Source organism: Ctenopharyngodon idella, chromosome 10, assembly GCF_019924925.1.
Source record: "Ctenopharyngodon idella isolate HZGC_01 chromosome 10, HZGC01, whole genome shotgun sequence".
Lineage (NCBI taxonomy): Eukaryota > Metazoa > Chordata > Actinopteri > Cypriniformes > Xenocyprididae > Ctenopharyngodon > Ctenopharyngodon idella.
This window is the reverse complement of record NC_067229.1, coordinates 49,338,705-49,360,342: the sequence shown is the minus strand read 5'-3', so window position 1 is coordinate 49,360,342 and position 21,638 is coordinate 49,338,705. Positions and strand designations below refer to the sequence as shown.

At 39.9% G+C, this 21,638-nt stretch overlaps 2 protein-coding genes across 3 annotated transcripts in view; one reads left to right on the top strand and one right to left on the bottom strand.

Moving 5' to 3' along the window:
• The window catches only part of unc5cb (unc-5 netrin receptor Cb), a 190,375-nt gene that overhangs the window by 80,308 nt on the left and 88,429 nt on the right, over positions 1–21,638 (top strand). For both annotated transcript variants that reach the window (XM_051911073.1, XM_051911074.1), the window contains exon 2: positions 16,580–16,807. In XM_051911073.1, the coding sequence (XP_051767033.1) occupies positions 16,580–16,807 (228 nt within the window). The remainder of the gene's footprint in view (positions 1–16,579; positions 16,808–21,638) is intronic.
• LOC127521694 (uncharacterized) lies at positions 49–14,629 on the bottom strand. The gene has a single exon (XM_051911072.1). It carries the CDS (start codon positions 8,389–8,391, stop codon positions 3,982–3,984), a length of 4,410 nt encoding a protein of 1,469 aa, XP_051767032.1. The 5' UTR covers positions 8,392–14,629; the 3' UTR covers positions 49–3,981.

Genomic DNA, 21,638 nt, shown 5'->3' with positions numbered 1-21,638 from the left:
CTTTATTCAGGAAATCTGCTTGTAATTCATTAGATTCAGCTAGTGAGTCCAAGAGTCATTTCACCTGATTCATTAGTATGTGAATCAGACTTCACTGTTCATTCGTGCTCCAGTGCAGTTGATGTTTTCTACTTATTGAGTTGATGTTATTTCCTGGTACAGTATTTTGATCTCATCACATTCAGTCCAGGCTGCAGATTCACAACTCTGTTCAAATATCATTTCTTCTGCAGTGCGGCGCAGCGAACGCTGACTCCGTTCCCTCACTCCCCGTCTGAGGAAACATCAGGCCTCTCTCTCGCTCTTGAAGGATTCATTTCCTCAAATCATGTTATTCCATCCAGCAGCTCCGTCGCACACCTCGTGTTTTCCCTTGATTTGACAGCGTGCTGGCGATGCCGTTTTGAGCGCTCTCGACCGTGTGCTTTTCTCCCTCTTGTCTTTGTCAATTGCTTCTAGTTTTATTGCGATGTTTCCCTCCAGCGTTCGGTGTTTCTCTCAGACTCACAGGTGCTGATGCTCTTTCACAAACACTTCAGATGCAGTAAAATCTTGTCAAGACATGCATTACCCTGAGACACGCAGCTTTTACACATCAGTTTAATTTTATAAAAGGTTAAATGAGCTCTGTATGAAGATGAAAATCTTTTGATAATGTTTTTTTTTTTGTTTTTTTTTACAGTAATGTATGTTTTTTTTTTTTTTTTTTTTTTTATAAATATGTAGTAGATTTACTGCAAGTGAGTCATTGGTAGTTTGATAAATTTATTTTTTGTTATTGATAATAGTTTTTAAATGCTATTTAACATTACATCTGTGATCATGAGGTTAGAATGAAGCCGTTTAAATTACATCAGTTAAAGCACTTATAACATAATAACATGGTTTATAACTTCTGAGCAGTAGGTGGCGCTATGACGAAACTCTGCATGCACCCTCAAGTCATGCCTGTGATGACTTGTACCAAGTTTTGTGTCAATACACAAAACTTATGCAAAGATACAGCCGCATATCCATTTTGGCGTGCTCGCAGTCAACTTTGTTGACTCTGTATAAAACAACGCTTGAGTCCATCAAAAATCTTTTAATAACTTTGTCATGAGTGTCTGTAGATGCTACATACCAAATTTCGTACAAATTGGACAAATTTTGTAGGAGGAGTTTGAAAAAGTTAATTTTGAATAAAATTCAATATGGCGGACAGTAAGTATGGTAGAATATTGCAAATTTGGTATCATAGGACTCGGCATAAGCCAACAAATCTAATGATGTAAGTTAAATGACGTTGAGTTCTTCATGTTATAAGCATTTTTTATAAATTTCATTATATCTCTTGACCACTAAAACTTTACAGGTCCTCTCAGAACATGGCCTCGATGAATCATACCGAGTTTCGTAACGATACATTCATGCGTTTGTAAAACACAGCATTTTATGACAAAATTAAAAATGGCTGACGCCCAAATTGGCCGACCAAAGAAAATTGGATATCGTTCAACTTGGCATGCCTCAAGGAATCTAAGGATTTTAGGAAAAGGCATTCAAAAGTTAGCCATTTTTCCTATCTCTGCACCAGTAGGTGGCGCTGATGATACTGTGCATATACCCCCAAGTCACACCTGTAATGACATATACCAAGTTTGCTGTCAATACACCAAATCATTGTGAACATACAGCATCAAATCCATTTTTGCGTGTTCGCCGTCAAATTTATTGACGCGCTATACGAGAACTGATTGGCTGATCAAAAATCTTTTAATAACTATTTGCCTGGAGTGTGAGTAGATGCCACATACCAAATTTCATGCAAATTGGACAAACGCTGTAGGAGGAGTTCGAAAAAGTAGGTTTTTCGGAAAATTCAAAATATAAATATTTATTTATTTAAATTTATTTTATGCCTTTATTTGATTATTTATGAGATGATTTGTATGCCATTTATTTATTATATTTAATTGCCATTTATTTTTGCCGTTTATTTATGATGTTTATTTAATTGCCGTTTATTCATACCGTCACAAAATTGTGTGTAATTGTAGGTAATGTGTAGTTTTTAATATCTACACTCTAAAAATGCTGGGTTGTTTCAACCCAGTTTTGGGTCAAATATGGAGAAACTCAACTGTTGGGTTAAAAACGTAACCCAATGGCTGGGTTTGTCCATTTTTGTTTCAAAATTTGAGTTGTTTCAACCCAACATGTTTTAGAGTGTAGAGTTACTGTAATTCAGTTTTGGGAAGTTTGATAAATCTATTTTTGTTAATGATAATAGAGTTTTATTGATAAATGCTGTTTAACACAGTAATATTTTTTCGATCTCTCTGTCTGTCCCGTTTAATTAATTGCTGTTTATTTATGCCGTCAAAAATAACGTGTGCTTTTCTTCCTCTTGTCTTTGTCAATTGCTTCCAGTTTTATTGCGATGTTTCCCTCCAGCGTTCGGTGTTTCTCTCAGACTCACAGGTGCTGATGCTCTTTCACAAACACTTCAGATGCACTGAAATCGTGTCAAAACATGAAACACTGAGACTCTGATTCCAGCGCAGCTTTTACACACATCCAGCGAGGATGTGCCTTAAACACGGCACACGCCGCTCTGGGGAAGCCGCTGTTAATTGAAAAAACAATTAGGCTTTGGGTGACGGAGATGCTTTGTTGCGGCAGACTGCCAGTGAACCCGAACCGAGAGGCTCTGAGGACACTTCCTACATCATTTATTCCCAGCAAGCTCTTGTCAGAATGGATTGTTTGGATACACATGGCCTGCTCGCTGCACACGGGCGGCACATGCGGGGACTTGTGTTGTTTTAGGTTTTTCTTTTTGGCTTTGAAGATGTTTGGCTCTCGACAAACTCTAAAGAGAGCGCGGACTCCCCCGATGTGGCTTTTCATCTCCGATCCGCCATATGAATGGGAGGTGAAGAGATCTTCCAGCTGGATGTGCTGCTGCTGTGTTTGTTTTCTTACATCAATGTTATCACACTTGTTTTAGCGGGTGATCTTGTCCAGTGCTGCTCTTCAAAGAGTCCTACAAAGAACTCGACCTCTTTATTTTAACAACCCTCTCCGTTGAGCTCTCAGTTCTCCAGTTCCTCACACAGATCTTTGGTGTCTCTCGCTGTTAAGATGAGACTTTGATATCGGAGCTCATGATATATCTGTACCGCCTTGTTTTAGAAGATCTCTCGAGTTTCAGCAACTCCAAACCAGGGTTTATATTTTTAACTGAAACTAAAACCATTATTATAAACCGTTATTATAAACTACCGTTCAAACAGTTTGGGGTCAGTAAGATTTTATTTTTTTAAAGAAATTAATATTTTATTCATCAAGGACTAAATTAAATTGATCAAAAGTGACAGTAAAGACATGTATAATGTTACAAAAGATTTCTATTTGAAATAAATGCTGTTCTTTTAAACTATTTCTATTCATCAAAATAAAATGTATGATGGTTTCCACAAAAATATGAACCGTTTTCAACATATATGACATATATGATAATATGATAATAATCATAAATGTTTCTTGAGCATCAAATCATCATATTAGAATGATTTCTGATCATGTGACACTGAAGACTGGAGAAATGATGCTGAAAATTCACTATTTTTACTGTATTTTTGATTAAATAAATGCAGCCTTGGTGAGCAGAAGAGATTATTTTAAAAACATTAAAAAATTTTGCTGATCCCAAAGTTTTGAACCGTAGTATATTGTAGCAAAGTTCAGTACTCAGGAAGGAAGAGGACAGGGTCGGCTTGACTACTGACTGCTTTTTATTTGCAATAATTCTCACAATTCAAAACAAAAAGGGGTGCAGACAGGCACAAAGCGGTCACAAATCATTCAGAAGTCTCTCACTCGTAGATCACCAGCGGGGCAGCAGTCAGTAGTCCGTCTCTCTCTCCCCCACTCCTGTTTCTCCTGGTGTTATATACTCTCTCCACCCCAATTACTGAAACAAGAGACAGGTGTTCGTCATTTGCATTTAACCCACTCACTCACCGTTCGTCTCCTGACTCTCTCTCCCGCTGCCGACTCCGCTGAACCACGCCCCCCTCGCCACATACCCCCACCGCCCGACTCAGGCCGGGGAGCCATCCGGCCTGCAGCCCCCCCCCCCCCCCCATTTCTGGAGAGGAAGTCGGCCACAGCCATCTGAGCACCCGGCCTGTGGACCACTTTGAACTTAAAAGGCTGTAAAGCTAGATACCAACGAGTGATCCGCGCGTTGGTATCCTTCATGCGGTGGAGCCACTGCAGGGGGGCATGGTCCGAACAGAGAGTGAATTCCCGTCCCAGGAGATAATAGCGGAGGGTGAGGACGGCCCACCTGATGGCAAGACACTCCTTTTCTATGGTGCTGTACTTAGTCTCTCTCTTTGAGAGCTTCCGACTAATGTACAGCACCGGCCGTTCCTCCCCCTCTATCTCCTGGGACAGGACGGCACCCAGCCCCCTGTCCGACGCGTCTGTCTGCAACAGGAAAGGGAGAGAAAAATCAGGAGAGTGTAACAACGGCCCGCCACATAAAGCAGCCTTCACTTGGGTAAAGGCCTGCTGGCACAGCTCCGTCCACTGGACCGTATCTGGTGCCTCCTTTTTAGTGAGATCAGTCAAAGGGCTGGTGAGGTCCGAATAATTAGGTACAAACCTTCTATAATATCCCGCCAGCCCTAGGAACTGTCTCACCTCCTTTTTGGTCTTGGGACGCGGACAGGTCGCAACTGCTGCCGTCTTATCAATTTGGGGACGCACCTGCCCATGTCCCAAGTGGAAGCCCAGATATCTTACTTCCACCCGCCCAATTGCACACTTCTTCGGGTTGGCCGTGAGCCCAGCCCCTCTCAGCGACCTCAAGACAGCCCTCAAATGCTGCATATGCCGCTGCCAGTCATGACTAAATATAATTATGTCATCTAAGTAGGCAGCAGCATACGCAGCATGGGGCCGTAAAATTCTGTCCATGAGACGCTGAAAGGTAGCCGGAGCCCCGAACAGCCCGAACGGAAGGGTAACAAATTGGTGTAATCCAAACGGCGTGGTGAAAGCTGTCTTTTCTTTAGATAATGGAGACAAGGGGATCTGCCAATATCCCTTTGTTAAGTCCAGTGTCGAATAAAACCGAGCCGTACCGAGCCGATCAAGCAGTTCGTCCACCCGTGGCATTGGATACGCGTCGAATTTCGACACAGCATTCACCTTGCGATAATCCACACAGAACCGAACCGAGCCGTCCGTTTTCGGAACTAAAACTATCGGGCTCGCCCAGTTACTGTTGGATTCTTCTATTACGCCCATGTCAAGCATTGCTCCTAATTCTGCCTGAACCACTTTTTTTTTATGTTCAGGCAAACGGTACGGCCGGCTGCGAACTACCACGCCCGGCTCTGTCTCGATATGGTGCTGAATCAAATTAGTACGGCCCGGTAGGGGCGAGAACACGTCCGCAAACTCTGCTTGTAATTTCGTCAGGTCAGTGAGCTGGGAGGGCGAGAGATGATCTCCTCCGGGGGCCAGTGCGAGAGATTGGTGTTTGGTATTCGCCTCTGGCCCGAGATCATCCTCTCCACCAATCACCATCGCCAACATCACTGCCTCTGCCTCATTCCATTTTTTAAGGAGATTGAGGTGATAAATCTGACGTGCCCCTCTCCTATCAGACCGTATAACCTCATAATCGAGATCTCCAATCCGCCGTGTGACCTCAAATGGTCCTTGCCACTTTGCTAATAATTTCGAGCTTGACGTTGGAAGTAATACAAGCACTTTCTCTCCCGGTGCGAATTTACGCAAGTTAGTTCCCCTGTTGTACAGCCGGCTCTGTTTGTCCTGGGCTTGTAACAAATTCTCCGTTGATAGCCGCCCCAAAGTGTGGAGTTTTGTTCTCAAGTCCATTACATACTGAATTTCGTTTTTGCTCTGAGATGGTCCGTCCTCCCAAGTTTCTCTCAGGACATCCAGTACCCCGCGGGGCTGGCGTCCGTAAAGAAGCTCGAAGGGGGAAAACCCCGTGGAGGCTTGCGGGACTTCTCGCACAGCGAACAACAGGGGTTCTAACCATTTATCCCAATTTTTGGCGTCTTCTTGTACGAATTTACGAATCATGGTTTTAAGCGTGCGATTAAAACGTTCGACCAGCCCGTCAGTTTGTGGGTGAAAGACGCTGGTACGGATCGCTTTAATGCCCAATAATTCGTAAAGTTCGCGTAAAGTACGTGACATAAACGCCGTGCCTTGATCGGTGAGGATTTCTTTTGGAATCCCCACCCGGGAGATTAAAGTAAACAGTGCGTCCGCAACACTCTTCGCGGAAATGCTGCGGAGGGCCACTGCTTCAGGATATCGAGTTGCATAATCCACAATGACTAATGCAAAGCGATGTCCCCTGGCTGATCGCTCTAATGGCCCGATGAGGTCCATACCAATTCTCTCGAAGGGGACCTGCATTAATGGGAGGGGGCGCAAAGGCGCTTTTGGGGTGGCCGGTGGATTTACCAACTGACATTCACGACAAGACGCGCACCACCTGCGCACATTCTCGTGAATGCCCGGCCAAAAGAATCGGGTCATGAGGCGATTTAGTGTTGTTGCCTGTCCTAAGTGTCCAGCCATTGGATTAGAATGAGCCGCTTGGAAAAGCATTTCCCTGCGGCTCCTTGGAACTAACAACTGGGTTGTATCTTCTTTTGTCTGGGTGTCTTGGGTCACCCGATACAACCGATTTTTTATAACTGCAAAATATGGATAAGTAAGCGCCCGTCCAGGCTGGAGAGGCTGACCGTCGATGGTTTGGACCTGCTCAAATGCACGTTTTAGGGTCTCATCCTGAGACTGCTCCAGGGGAAAGTCATCGCGATCCGAGAGAATTATTCTCTCAATTTCACTCTGTTCCCCTGAAGCAGCACTCAGTGGTCCCCGTTCAGTCTCTCCCGCCTGTGCTTGCGCATCCCCAACCATCGCCTTTTTCCCCCAAGAGGCATCCGTGCATAAATAACCCAATAATTCAGAAAATGCTGGCCAATTTGTCCCCAAAATTAACGGATGCCGGAGGTGCGGATTAACTGCCACCTCAACGCTATGCTTTTGGCCCCTGAACTGGATAATGACCGGCACTACCGGATATATCACCACATCCCCGTGTACGCACCGCACCTTAACCACGCGGCTTGTATCCAATGCCCCGGATGAAATCAGGCTTTGATGGATCGAGGTTTGGTTACAGCCTGAATCCACCAAGGCCTGATAGGTACCCCCCTTGATACTCACAGGTATTTGATACCAGCCAGCTTGACCGGGGGCAGCCTGCGGGGCGTCCGGGACCCGGACCATTGTCCCAACCTCCATCACCGGGCACCTGTCCACGAAATGCTCCGGGTCCCCGCAACGCCAACAGGCTGGCCCAGACCTCCCCGCCGCCCCAGTGGCAGGGAGTGGGGTAAATGATTGGCGTGGAGAGAGCGGAGAAACAGGCGCGGGGTCCTGTCCAGCGGAAGTCAGTCCCGCCCTCCTGGGCGGGGCTCTGGGACCCCCAAACTGGCTCGGGTCAACTCCGCCCCGCCCCCGGGGCGGGACTCGAGGATGTACAGGTGGGCGGGACCTGGGGAGAGGGACAGGACGAGAGAGAGAGACAGAAGGGGAAGACGGGGAGAGAGAGACAGATGGGAGGGGTTCGCCGACCCCTGGGCACGCCACCATGTGGTCCTCCGCGAGGTGGATGGCTGAGTCCAGCGACGTGGGGCGGTGGCACTGGACCCACTCTGCTGTCCTCCGTGGGAGCCGAGTAATGAACTGCTCCAGTACCACTCGATCGACAATCTTCTCCACGTCGCCTCCCTCAGCCAACAGCCATTTGCGGCAGGAGTCCCGGAGCTGTTGGGCCAACACGAACGGTCGGCCGGACTCGCCCAGTTCCAGGGAACGGAACCGCTGGCGATGTTCTTCAGGGCTCCGGCCGACCCGCTGGAGGATGGCCCTTTTTAGGTCGTCGAAGACCAGGAGATTCTGCACCGGAAGCTGCTGTGCCGCTATCTGGGACTCCCCGGAGAGCAGCGGGACCAGGCGCATCGGCCACTGGTCCCGCGGCCAGCCCGACAGCTCGGCCGTCTTCTGGAAAAGATCGAGGAAAACCTCCGGGTCGTCCTCAGATCCCATTTTGTGTAGTGGTAGGTGGGCGGGCACAGCTCGAGGTTCCAGGGCTTCCGGTCGAACCTCCCGGTCAATCCAGCTCCGGAACCTCTCGCGGTCCTCCTGCTGGGCTTGAACAACGACTTGGAAGCACCTCTCTTGATCCTGTCTCAAGTCCAGCAGGGCCTGGTGTTGTTCTTGTTGCATGACCGCGAGGGAGGTGATAATCTCCGCAAATGGCGATCCGGAGGACGATTGCATGGCGGCGGCTTCCGTCTTCCTTCCCGGGTTTCGGCACCAGTGTAGCAAAGTTCAGTACTCAGGAAGGAAGAGGACAGGGTCGGCTTGACTACTGACTGCTTTTTATTTGCAATAATTCTCACAATTCAAAACAAAAAGGGGTGCAGACAGGCACAAAGCGGTCACAAATCATTCAGAAGTCTCTCACTCGTAGATCACCAGCGGGGCAGCAGTCAGTAGTCCGTCTCTCTCTCCCCCACTCCTGTTTCTCCTGGTGTTATATACTCTCTCCACCCCAATTACTGAAACAAGAGACAGGTGTTCGTCATTTGCATTTAACCCACTCACTCACCGTTCGTCTCCTGACTCTCTCTCCCGCTGCCGACTCCGCTGAACCACGCCCCCCTCGCCACATATATACATATAAAAAACCCATAAAAACTAGTAGTTCAAATATTAATGAAAACAAAACTGAAATAAAAACTATATAAATATTGGGAAACTAATAATACTAATAACTAATAATAAACTAATAAAACTAATAATAAAAAAAAACAAACAGTAAAATTACTAAAACTTGAAAATGGAAAATACAAAAATAGAAAGTAGTTCAAAATATTAATGAAAACAAAACTGAAAAAAACAAAACAATAAATATTGAGAAAAAAAAACTAAAAAGAAAAACTACTAAAACTTGAAAATGGAAAAAATAAAAATAGAAAGTAGTTAAAAATATTAATGAAAACAAAACTGAAAAAAAAACCTAAATATTGAAAAAAAAACTAATAAAAAAAAAAACTAATAAAACTTGAAAATGGAAAAAATAAAAATAAAAAGTAGTTAAAAATATTAATGAAAACAAAACTGAAAAAAAAAACTATAAATATTGAAAAAAACAAAAACTAATAAAAAAAAAAAGAAAAAAAAAAAGAAAAACTACTAAAACTTGAAAATGGAAAAAATAAAAATAAAAAGTAGTTAAAAATATTAATAAACTAATGCACTCCAAACATATGAATGCAGTGCATCCTGGAAGTCTTTGTTATTCGCAGGCCGGGTGCGGCGGTCTGTCGGGTCACTGCGCTGCTCTGCTTTCATATCAGAGCTTACGAGACTGCCGTTTCATTTTCATGAACCATTCCAGCAGGAGAAATCCAATTGAAAAGTTTTCACCGGAATATTCACTCTTCTCTCACACTCGCTGACCTTCCATACCGCTCTCTGCCTCCATCTATCTCTTCTGTGTTCATACAGTCAAGCTTTCATTCCAGCTGCAGTTTCCTGAGCACGTCATGCGGCGTTATATCAATGTGGATTAGATGTGCTCACGCTTTACAGTTTTCCATGGCACTCGACTCGCAATATTTACAAATGTAGGGCATCTTGTGGTACTTTTACAAATGGAGGGGCACGTTGATGCCACAGTTATTACTTTTCAAAGAAGTGTTTGCGTTTTATTTACACGCTTTCCACTAAAATATGAAGCAGCAATGTTTCAATGTTTGCTTTCAATGTTGGAAAGAAAATAGGAAAGTTTCTTTGTGACACTGAAGACTGGAGTAATGATGCTGAAAATTCAGCTTTGATCACAGGAATAAATTACATTTTACTATATATTCACATAGAAAACAGCTGATTTACATTGTAAAAATATTTCACTGTTTTTAATGTATTTTTGATCAAATAAATGCAGCCTCATTAGAAACTTCTTTCAAAAACACTTAAATATGCATAATAATAATGATAAAAATGCATGGTTACTAGCTGATTTGAAGATCTTAGCTGGACAAGTTGCTTAACGATGCCAAAGCCCAATTGTTTCCCTTCCAGATTTGTTTTAATGTGATTTATGCACAAACATAATCCAAATTCACATGTGGATTCATATTCAGAAAAGCCTTTTTGGTTATTATAGTACTATTGCATAACATGATCCAGTGAAAACACTTTTGCATATTCTAACATCCTCAGTGGAAATGTATGAAATTAAATTTTAATCTTCGTATGGAAACAATTTGGGGGTGATTTCTGATTAGAATCACTCTAAAGGATTGCAGATTTGTGGGTGAAGGCGAACGGACTTCTGCTGCAAGTGATTTCAGTGAAACGTTGCATCAGAGTAGATGAAACGCTAATTGCCTGAAGCGTGTTGTTTTAGTTTCTAGAGGTGACGGAGGTCACGCGGTGACTCTGCGGTGTGACTGCTAAAGCAAAAGAACTCACAGGCAATTAAAAGATGCTCGGCAGCTCAGATGATTCAAGGTCAGACCCTTTTATACACGTTTATTCTTGTTTTTTTATTCTGTGGAAATTCAGCAGGCCTGTTTTTCTGAGGGGAAGGTGTGGTTGAGCTTTCTAGATGTGACCGTGATAACTGTGACTCAAATTACATCCCCGAGCACCAGCATCAAAGCATGGCAGTCTGGCGTGAAGGTTTCCCCCAGCGTGACGGCATGCAGACGGGGCGGAGCCCAACACTGGGCCCCTGCGCACCGCTGGGACAAACACACAATCTTCTGTTGTGGGTCAACTGTCCACTCCAGCAGTTAAGGCAAGATACTACACTCTTAAGAGTGAAAAAAAAGGTTCACTGGGGTTCTTATATAGAACTCTAGGGTTCTTGACTCGATTTTAAAGATCCCTTCAGTGGAGTTCTATATAGAACTCTAGGGTTCTTGACTCGATTTTAAAGACACTTCAGTGGAGTTCTATATAGAACTCTAGGGTTCTTGACTTGATTTTAAAGATCCCTTCAGTGGAGTTCTATATAGAACTCTAGGGTTCTTGACTCGATTTTAAAGATCCCTTCAGTGGAGTTCTATATAGAACTCTAGGGTTCTTGACTCGATTTTAAAGACACTTCAGTGGAGTTCTATATAGAACTCTAGGGTTCTTGACTCGATTTTAAAGATCCCTTCAGTGGGGTTCTATATAGAACTCTAGGGTTCTTGACTCGATTTTAAAGACACTTCAGTGGAGTTCTATATAGAACTCTAGGGTTCTTGACTCGATTTTAAAGATCCCTTCAGTGGAGTTCTATATAGAACTCTAGGGTTCTTGACTCGATTTTAAAGATCCCTTCAGTGGAGTTCTATATAGAACTCTAGGGTTCTTGACTCGATTTTAAAGACACTTCAGTGGAGTTCCATATAGAACTCTAGGGTTCTTGACTCGATTTTAAAGATCCCTTCAGTGGAGTTCTATATAGAACTCTAGGGTTCTTGACTCGATTTTAAAGAACCCTTCAGTGGAGTTCTATATAGAACTCTAGGGTTCTTGACTCGATTTTAAAGACACTTCAGTGGAGTTCTATATAGAACTCTAGGGTTCTTGACTCGATTTTAAAGACACTTCAGTGGAGTTCTATATAGAACTCTAGGGTTCTTGACTCGATTTTAAAGATCCCTTCAGTGGAGTTCTATATAGAACTCTAGGGTTCTTGACTCGATTTTAAAGATCCCTTCAGTGGAGTTCTATATAGAACTCTAGGGTTCTTGACTCGATTTTAAAGACACTTCAGTGGAGTTCTATATAGAACTCTAGGGTTCTTGACTCGATTTTAAAGATCCCTTCAGTGGAGTTCTATATAGAACTCTAGGGTTCTTGACTCGATTTTAAAGACACTTCAGTGGAGTTCTATATAGAACTCTAGGGTTCTTGACTCGATTTTAAAGATCCCTTCAGTGGAGTTCTATATAGAACTCTAGGGTTCTTGACTCGATTTTAAAGATCCCTTCAGTGGAGTTCTATATAGAACTCTAGGGTTCTTGACTCGATTTTAAAGACACTTCAGTGGAGTTCCATATAGAACTCTAGGGTTCTTGACTCGATTTTAAAGATCCCTTCAGTGGAGTTCTATATAGAACTCTAGGGTTCTTGACTCGATTTTAAAGAACCCTTCAGTGGAGTTCTATATAGAACTCTAGGGTTCTTGACTCGATTTTAAAGACACTTCAGTGGAGTTCTATATAGAACTCTAGGGTTCTTGACTCGATTTTAAAGATCCCTTCAGTGGAGTTCCATATGGAACTTTAGGGTTCTTTACTCGATTTTAAAGAATCCTTTATGCCAAAAAAAGTTCTATATAAGGAGAAATATCAAAATATTGCACAATACTTTAATGTTTAACAGATTATTTCCATTTTTTTCTACTGATAAAGTATGTTTATGAGCTGTTTAATTCATAAAATCTAATCAAAATGGATTAAAAATAAAATAATTCAAGCTAAATCCATATGATTCATGATGCGAACCCTTAAAAGATTCTATATTTGAAGCGCCTGACAGAACCTTTTCTTCTAAGAGTGACAGGTGAATAGGGTAGAAATTGATAACTAATAACAAACAGATATCATCAAACATTCCCCGGTTGATTAATCACAATATTTAATTCAATTGTTTTGTATTACAAGTTTTCTGAAATGTTATGTTTAAATATGCAAGTAAGGCGTTATGTAATTAAATATGCACTAATTTGCATACATATGCAGAGCAAACATCTGAATATTGGATAAGCCAAGTTCAAAATTCTTATTTAATTTTGTTGACACATTAAAGGTTTTTACAGAGGGGATTTTTGGATATAAATCAGAAAATACTGTCAACAGTAAAATACACTTTCACTGTGTTGAAGGGGGTGGATTTATAATCCCTCTTCTTGTATTTTGTAATGAATAGGAAATCAGTTTTATTAAAACCAGTGCATCTATTCTGGTATTTCTGTTACAGGCGATGCCTGTATTTGGTATCTGAGAGGTGACTGAGCATCTGACCCATGTCAGGAATGCAGTAACCGTGTTTACTCATTTAGCCCGGCTTCCAGGGAACAAATACGTGCTTCTTTTGTAATGAATTAATTTGCTCATACAAGTACATTAACCAAGAGTCATAGTTTGTAGAAAGAGAATTGTGAGTTTGAACTTTATTCTTATTCATTTTAATCTGCTCTTCTCATGATAGCTGTACGAGACATCTGTAAGACAACTGTGTCTAAGGTCATGAAGGTCAATAGCACACTTCATGTATCCACTAACACATGCATACTTAGCATGTGGAATTCCTTTTAGAATTCATAGCACTATTGGTCACTATATGGAACCAAAATCGCAAAATTGACCAGTGGGTAAAAAATCCCCTGTAGCCTTAAAGGGGGGGAGGTGTAACGCACGTGCTGCAGTATGTCGTGGGTTTGATGCAGGACTGAATGTGAACTCTATTCTGTCTCTTTTGTCCACTAGAGATCTGCGAATCTGTGGGGGCTTGTTGGCGTGAGGGCAATTTTCTGTCAAGTTTTTCCATTTCTCGAGTGCTTTTCGCCTCTTTTATTCTCTTTTATTTATTATTTCTGCTGACGAATTTGAACTCTCATGCATCGAAGCCTTTTATGCCACCGTCTGATTTCTCAGGCCTGCCGCGAGACAGACTGATGCTGCGGCTCTGTGAGTTTCCTAGATGTAGGAGGGAGTTTTTGGGTCAAGGACTGGAACGCTGGCGGTCTCTGTGTCTGCGAGCGCTACACGACTGTCAGTGATTTGGCACGAGGACAGCGTTCAAGAAATGTTCAAGTGTGTGTGTGTTTGAGTGCGCATTTTGTTTGGATGCATGTGTGTGTGACCGAGATAGTGATCATGCTCAGTAGGGCTGGCAGTCGCACCGGGTCATGGTTCTGGTCCATAGCTAATTGTTGAGCTGATAAACCTGCCCTGGTTTGCTCAGATACCGTCCGATGGGAAGCTTTCTGTATGTTTTCCTGTGCTGTTGTAATGCGCTGTGTCACTATAATAATGGCCGAATGTTAATGTCCTGTTCACTACACCATGTGTTTTCATTTTTGTTAAAGATAGCCAATAAGCATTCACAAGAGGCCGTCTGTTACAGGGATTTTACCATGTTAAAAAAGTGTTGTTCAGCCCAGGCTGAAAGTGGAGAGGTAAAATCACCTCTCATGGCTTATTGCTTTTATAAAGTGGCAGCAGCAGCAATATGATAGAGGCCGATTATTTGGCGCTGATTGGTGGAACAATCAGTTATCAGCAAAAATTCATGCCGATAGTTGTTCCGGGTTGCATCCGTTGCTGGAGCGGCTGAGAAAGGGTCCGCTGTCATCATACAGTACGAGAGCGACCTCTAGAGGTCGGAATCACTGATGCCTTTTGCTGTTTGTTTTGACACGTGAGGCTGACACTTCAGATGCACATTTAAAACACCGACAGCAAAACGGTATGAATACAGAACACTACAGTACATGTTGTCATATCTTTATAAAGTTAATTTGCTGACTAGATGCTGCATTAGCAGAGAAAGAACAAGCCTATGTTTGCCGTCAAAACTAAACGTTAAAAAATAAATATGACCTCACGTCGATCACATTTACACACTGCCTCCGAAACTTTTGTCTGTCATAAAAAAAATTTGGATTGGGTTCATTTTTTGCATTTTTCGTATCCGTAGCAAACATTTTGAGGTGTTTTGACAAGTTGATCCACTTCGTCTCGCAGCATAAATCACTGTATGACAAACAAAAGTGTGGAATACATATATATTGGTGGTCTTCTTTTTAATATGTGGCTCCGGTATCGACTGAGCCGCTGGCATCCTGAAGTAAACTTTGAATTGCTTGGGATAATCCCGCAGCTCCTTGATAAGGAGGTGGAACTCTCCCTCCTCTCTATGCAATCTCAGGATTGGATGGACCCAAAATTTCTCTTTTTAAAAAGAGAGGACAACAAAATCATCCTCACTGATTGAAGACTCCATTTTGTATTGTTTTGCGAACAGATTAATTAGTAGACCTCAACTTCCTGTTATTCAGTATGACACAGATGTGTTCAGTGGCCCAGGCGGAGGGAGGGGTCAAGCCGAGGTTACGACTCCCCTTCAATTAACAGGTGATTAGGGGCCGATGACGGGGCAGGTGTGATTTAGGACCTACATGTGATGAAAAGCAGCCACACTCTACCCAGAAGCCCCTGGGGCTCCATGTGCTAATGCAGTGTCACCGGTTCACCTCCATCTCCTCGTTCCCCTAAATCTCAGCACTGTTACATCGCGGCTATGTCGCAGCTGCGTCCTGACAAGGACCCGGTTCGGCCGTTGCGAGAGACGAGGGCCGAGAATCTCTGATGTCCCTTCTGTCTCTCTCTCCAGATTCATTCTCCTTCTGTGTAAATAATTGATGTCTGGCGGTCGGTTGTTAAGAATAGAAAACGTATTTGCAGGTGATGAACGGCTCTGCAAATGGCCTCTTGCTTCCCTCTCGGGGCGTGGACGTGGAGTCAGGGGGCAGATATTTGAATGCAACCGGCAAACATGGGATGTATAGAGCCGATTCCATATAGAAATCACTCAAAACACTCTGGAAACCACCCCATGTAGACCTAGAGAAACAAGCGCGCAGTCATCTTTAGGATTTTGTGTTTGAACTTCCGTTCAACTGTATTGCAATCATTCCAAACACCCTAGCAAATATATATCAACAATCACATGGCAATCACTCAGAAAACTCGCCTCGCGCTTCCCTCTCGAAAGTCAGAGGGCAGAACGCGACCGGCAAACACGGGACGTATAGAGCCAATTCCGTCTCAAGTGGCGTTTCATAGTCCTCAAAGGGAATGTCGATTGCCTCTTCCTGTTTACTTTTCTCCGTGAACCCCGTTGCTCCGCCAGCGTCAGATAAATATAGGTTTGTGTTTGATGAGGAAGACACCGGTGAGGCAGGGCTCTGATGAAAGAGAGCCGTAATTACAGGGGACGGTTACCCGTCTGCAGACAAATATCTGTGGAATTAAATAAACCAGATTCCCTCGGTTGAAGAAGACTGCCGCAGGTTTGTGGGAAATGAAATCGTACATATTTAGTCTCAGGCATTAAACATACTGTATGTAAGTGTGTGAACGCAAATGCTTCTAGACACACGAGCTCCGCTTTAATGGGTAGAAAACAATTCATGACTATATGAGACTATCGATCTATCTATCGTAGAGAAATACAGCGGGACCACACGCTTGTTGGAATATATTTCTTTCCTTACATGCACAACCTGCGTTTGATTACAGGACGACTGCATCTGTTTCTCTTTAGCTGTCGCGAACAGTAGCTCACATCCAGCCTCGCAGGCAAACACATGTACATCAACAATCCCTATAAAACACCCATGAACGCTCTGATGTGTTTGACACTCACTCCTTCTCATCTTCTCACCCCTCTGTAGATGATGACTATCTGGGATTGGGCGAACTCCCGGAGACGTTCCCCTCGGACCCGCCCGAGCCTCTCCCGCACTTCCTGATGGAGCCAGAGGAGGCGTACATCGTCAAGAACAAGCCCGTCAACCTGTACTGCAAGGCCACGCCCGCCACGCAGATCTACTTCAAGTGCAACAGCGAGTGGGTCCATCAGAAGGAGCACATGGTGGAGGAGCGCGTGGACGAGACCTCCGGTTAGTGGCGGTTCGGGATTGGGAGGGGTGGATGAAGCAAAGAGAAAAACACACAAATATGAATGAGAAAGTGCAGCATTAGGGCTTTTGACGTTGCGATATGAAAAGATCCAGGAAATTTCACCAGATGACTTGAATAGCGACATTTGAAAAAAATAAATCATTCTGTATTGAGTGGGGTGATTTTATTTTTTTTTCTTTAAAAAGATTTTTCTTTTTTTTTCTTTTTTTTGAAGAAGAAAGGCAGAAATATTGCTTTTATTCTGAAGACATTTTTTGAGTGCAAAATCATTGTAGGGCTAAATGATTTTGGAAAAACTTGAAAAACCTGAATGTTTGGGTTTGCTTTTGGGTTTTCAAGAACCAACTCAAACCTCTTTCAGTTTCCATAAAGTGAAAGATGAGTTTAAAAACAAATATATTTCCACTTGAATTTTCATAAGCCACATTAACACGGTTTTTGTTAATTCACTGTTAATTCAGTATAATTATTATGATTTTATTGTTATTATTATTATTATTATTATTATTAAGTAAAAATATTAAGCAAAATAGGAAATATAATACTATTGTTCTGTAAAATAAAAAATATATAAAAATAATAAAACTATTATTATAATTATATAATTTAATTTTATTGTGATTATTATTAAATAAACTTTTTTAACTCATATATATATTTATAAAATTATAAATATATAATATATATTTATAACTTTTATAATAATAATAATATATATTTATAAATATTGAGTTAAAAATATTTTTTAACTCAATAATATATATATATATATATATATATATATATATAATATAGTAATAATTAATAAAGTAATAAATATATAGTAATAATTGTATTGTACTGTTAAAAAATCATACAATTACATTTTTATTATAATTTAATATGATTTTATTGTGATTATTATTATTAAATACAATTTTTAACAAAATATTTTACAGTATTTTAACTTTTTTTATTTTACAGTGTGATAGAAATATATATATATATAATATTATATTATTATTATTATTATAATATTATAATAATATTATTGTATATTTTTATCTTTATTATTATAATTTAATTATATGAATTTGTGGTTATTATTAAATTAAAAAAAAAAAAAAATATATATATATATATATATGGTAATAATTCTATTGTACTTTAAAATAAAAATCAAGTAATAAAAATAATTTTAATTTTCTATGAAATAACTATCTTAAGTTCTTCAGTAAATCAACAAACTAATAAAATAAAATAAAATACACAAATATGCGCTGCCGGTTTCAGAATGAAGCGTGGTACTGTATGTTCATTTATACACATGCAGTCTGAAACTGGTAATGCATATATTTGTTTAATTAAATCGCAGCTTGTGCAATTTGGCAATCGCACCAAGCCATATTGCAATATCGATTTTATTTTGATATATCATGCAACCCTACGCATCACACAGCAGCTCTCATCTCTGAGGCAGTCGAGTCTTAAAGTGGGGAAAATCACGCAAATGAATAATTCAGAGGAGACTTTTTACAATGTCCCCCACTTTCCTCCAGCCTGTAATGAGAGTGGGATTTCTCAGCCTTGTTAAACTCAGAGGGCCGCAAACCAAAGCCAGTAAAGCTAGCGTAAGACTGCGGCCGTCGGGTTTGTTTTGCGTTTGGTGTCTGGGATACGGACATCATTAGGACTCCAGGTTTTGATGCCGAGATCTTCTGTCTGACACACTTCTTTCACACAAACTCTTGGTAACAATCACTCGTGGGACGCGAGGCAGAAAGATCTTGAACACGAGAGACGCGGCGGTCCTGCGCGTCCTCTGCAGTTATGAAGCGCTTCAGGAGGTCGCTTTCAACTGTTGTGTTTCTTTGTGTCTCGTCTGTGTTTCTGCCTGTAATTCTCCGTGCGCCAGTGTTTCTCTCGCTCTGTAGAGTTCAGCGTCTCTCAGCTCATTTTATCATGTTTTGCTCTTTACTCTAGCGCTGCTGTTTCCTGTGATGACGACATTCAGTGAGTCGGAGCCTCTGGCACAACTAGAACTGAAGAACTGTTTCAATCAAAACTACTGTACGTTCACACAGGAAAAGAATATGTGTGTGTGTGTGTATATATATATATATATATATATATATATATAGATGTGATCTTTTCCTGTGTGAACATATAGTAGTTTTTTCGATTTATCTATAAAAGAAATAAATGAATATATACTGTATGCATTTGGTTTAATTTTTTTAAACTTTATTAATTATAGTATATATTATTTTATTTGTTTTAATAGTAAATAAAATAATATATACTATAATAAGTTTAAAAAGGAAAATGGATAGATACATAGATAGATAGATAGATAGATAGATAGATAGATGCAATCTTGAATATACAGTAGTTTTTTTCGATTTATATGTAAAAGAAATATGACTATATAGTAGCTATATATAATATTTTATTTATTTTTTAAACTTTATTATAAGAATATATATTATTTTATTTATTAAAATATGATATATATATGTATACTAAACAATAAATACAATAACATATTCTTATATATATATATATATATATATATTATATATATATATATATATTAACTTTATTATAAGAATATATATTATTTTATATTTATATATATGTGTATATATATATATATATATATATATATATAGTGTGTGTGTATATATATATATATTTTTTTTTAAACTTATAACCTTATAGTATATATTTTATTTACTATTAAAATAAATACAATAATAAATACTATAATTAATAAAGTTTAAAAATGTATAAAATTTTATATATATATATATATATATATATACACACACACTATAATTAATAAAGTTTAAAATGTAAATATATATATATATATATATAAAATTATATATTCTTATAATAAAGTTTAAAATGTATATATATATATATATATATATATACATATACACATATATATAAATATAAAATAATATATATATATATATAAATAGTTTAAAAAGGGAAAAATAAATATATCAAATATATCAATATATACTGTATATAATATTTTTTTAACTTTATTATAATAATATATATTTAATTTATTAAAATGATAGGTATATACATACATTATTTTTTTCTTTTTAAACTATTATTAATTAGAGTATGTATTGTTTAATATATACTTTAATAGTTTAAAAATTGTAAAAATGTATATAATTTTAGTCAATAAAATAATATATATTCTTATAATAAAGTTTTAAAAAATCTTATATATATGTCTATATATATATATATATATATATATATATATATATATATGCATTTGTTTTTTTTTCTTTTTAATTTTATTATTATTAATATTATTATTATTATATCATAATATTATATAACATCGCAAAATTTGGCACATTTGTTTAGTTGTTACTGTAGTTTAGCCGGTCTGAAATGGTCATTTATTGTCATGTAAACGGTCTGTGTGAACGCAGTCATTGTGCTTCGTCTGTTTGAATCCAGCAGGAGGATCGCAGTGATGCTGGGCTAGAAATAAGGTGCCGTGTGCACGTGTGTGTCTGTGGGGATTTAATATCCAGCCGTTCAATAGCGACGCGGCACTGAACGCCAAAGACTGTGATTGCTACCTGTGCGCTAGCGGCGACAACTCAATTTCCCTTTTTTGGCAGCTGAATGCAGCCAATCAAAGGAGCCGTGTCGTCTGTAATGGCTCCAGAGCCCTCGGGGCATTTGATTCTCTCACAGACACACTGACCACTGTGATTCAGAGAAGAGACCGGCTGAAACACACACAAACATCTTACAGACATGCAGATTGAATTTAATGGGAAAACTCTGAGAGGAAACATAATCTTCATCTGTGAATTGGGGTTTAAGCTTTAGCTCAGGCAAACTGATTTTCAATCATCCTGTCGACGGTTTTCTTAGCCGAGACATTGACGAAGATGAGGTTAACTCTGAGTATCGGCCCTCGTCCCCGAGTGTCAGAGGAGTTTGTGTGCTGAGAGCGCAAATATGAAACTCCACGAGTTCACGGAGACTAAATCACTCCAGCTTCGTGCTTCTGCTCACTGTTTTCTATCTATCTATCTATCTATCTATCTATCTATCTATCTATCTATTCGTCCATCTATAATCCATTGTTCCTTCCTTCCATCCATCATCTATCCATTGTTCCATCCATTTTTCCATCCATCCATCCATGATTTTATCATTCCATCGTTCCATCCATCGTTCATTCCATCATTCCATCCATCCATCCATCCATCCATCCATCCATATACATTTCATTCCATCATTCCATACACCCATCATCCATCATCCATAAATTGTTCCATCATTCCATTCACCCATTGTTCCATCCATCCATATAAATTTCATTCCATCCATCCACCCAGCCATCCATTGTTCCATCCATCCATCCATCCATCCATATACATTTCATTCCATCCATCCACCCCACCATCCATCGTTCCATTGTCCCATCAATAAATTATTCCATTGTTCCATACATCCACCGTTCCATCATTCCATCATCCATATACATTTCATTTCATCCATCCATCCATCCATCCATCCACCCCACCCATCCACCCACCCACGTTCCATCAATCGTTCCATTGTTCCATCCATCCATCCATCCAACCATGCATATACATTTTTAAATATTATTTAATAATAAATAATCATGAACATACATTTAATATTCATTTTAAAACATAACAATTATTAAATTTAATTATATATAATAAAATTATATATATATATACTTTTTTTTACAAAAGGTAATAATTATAATTATAATAATTGTAATATGTTCATGATTATGTAATTTAT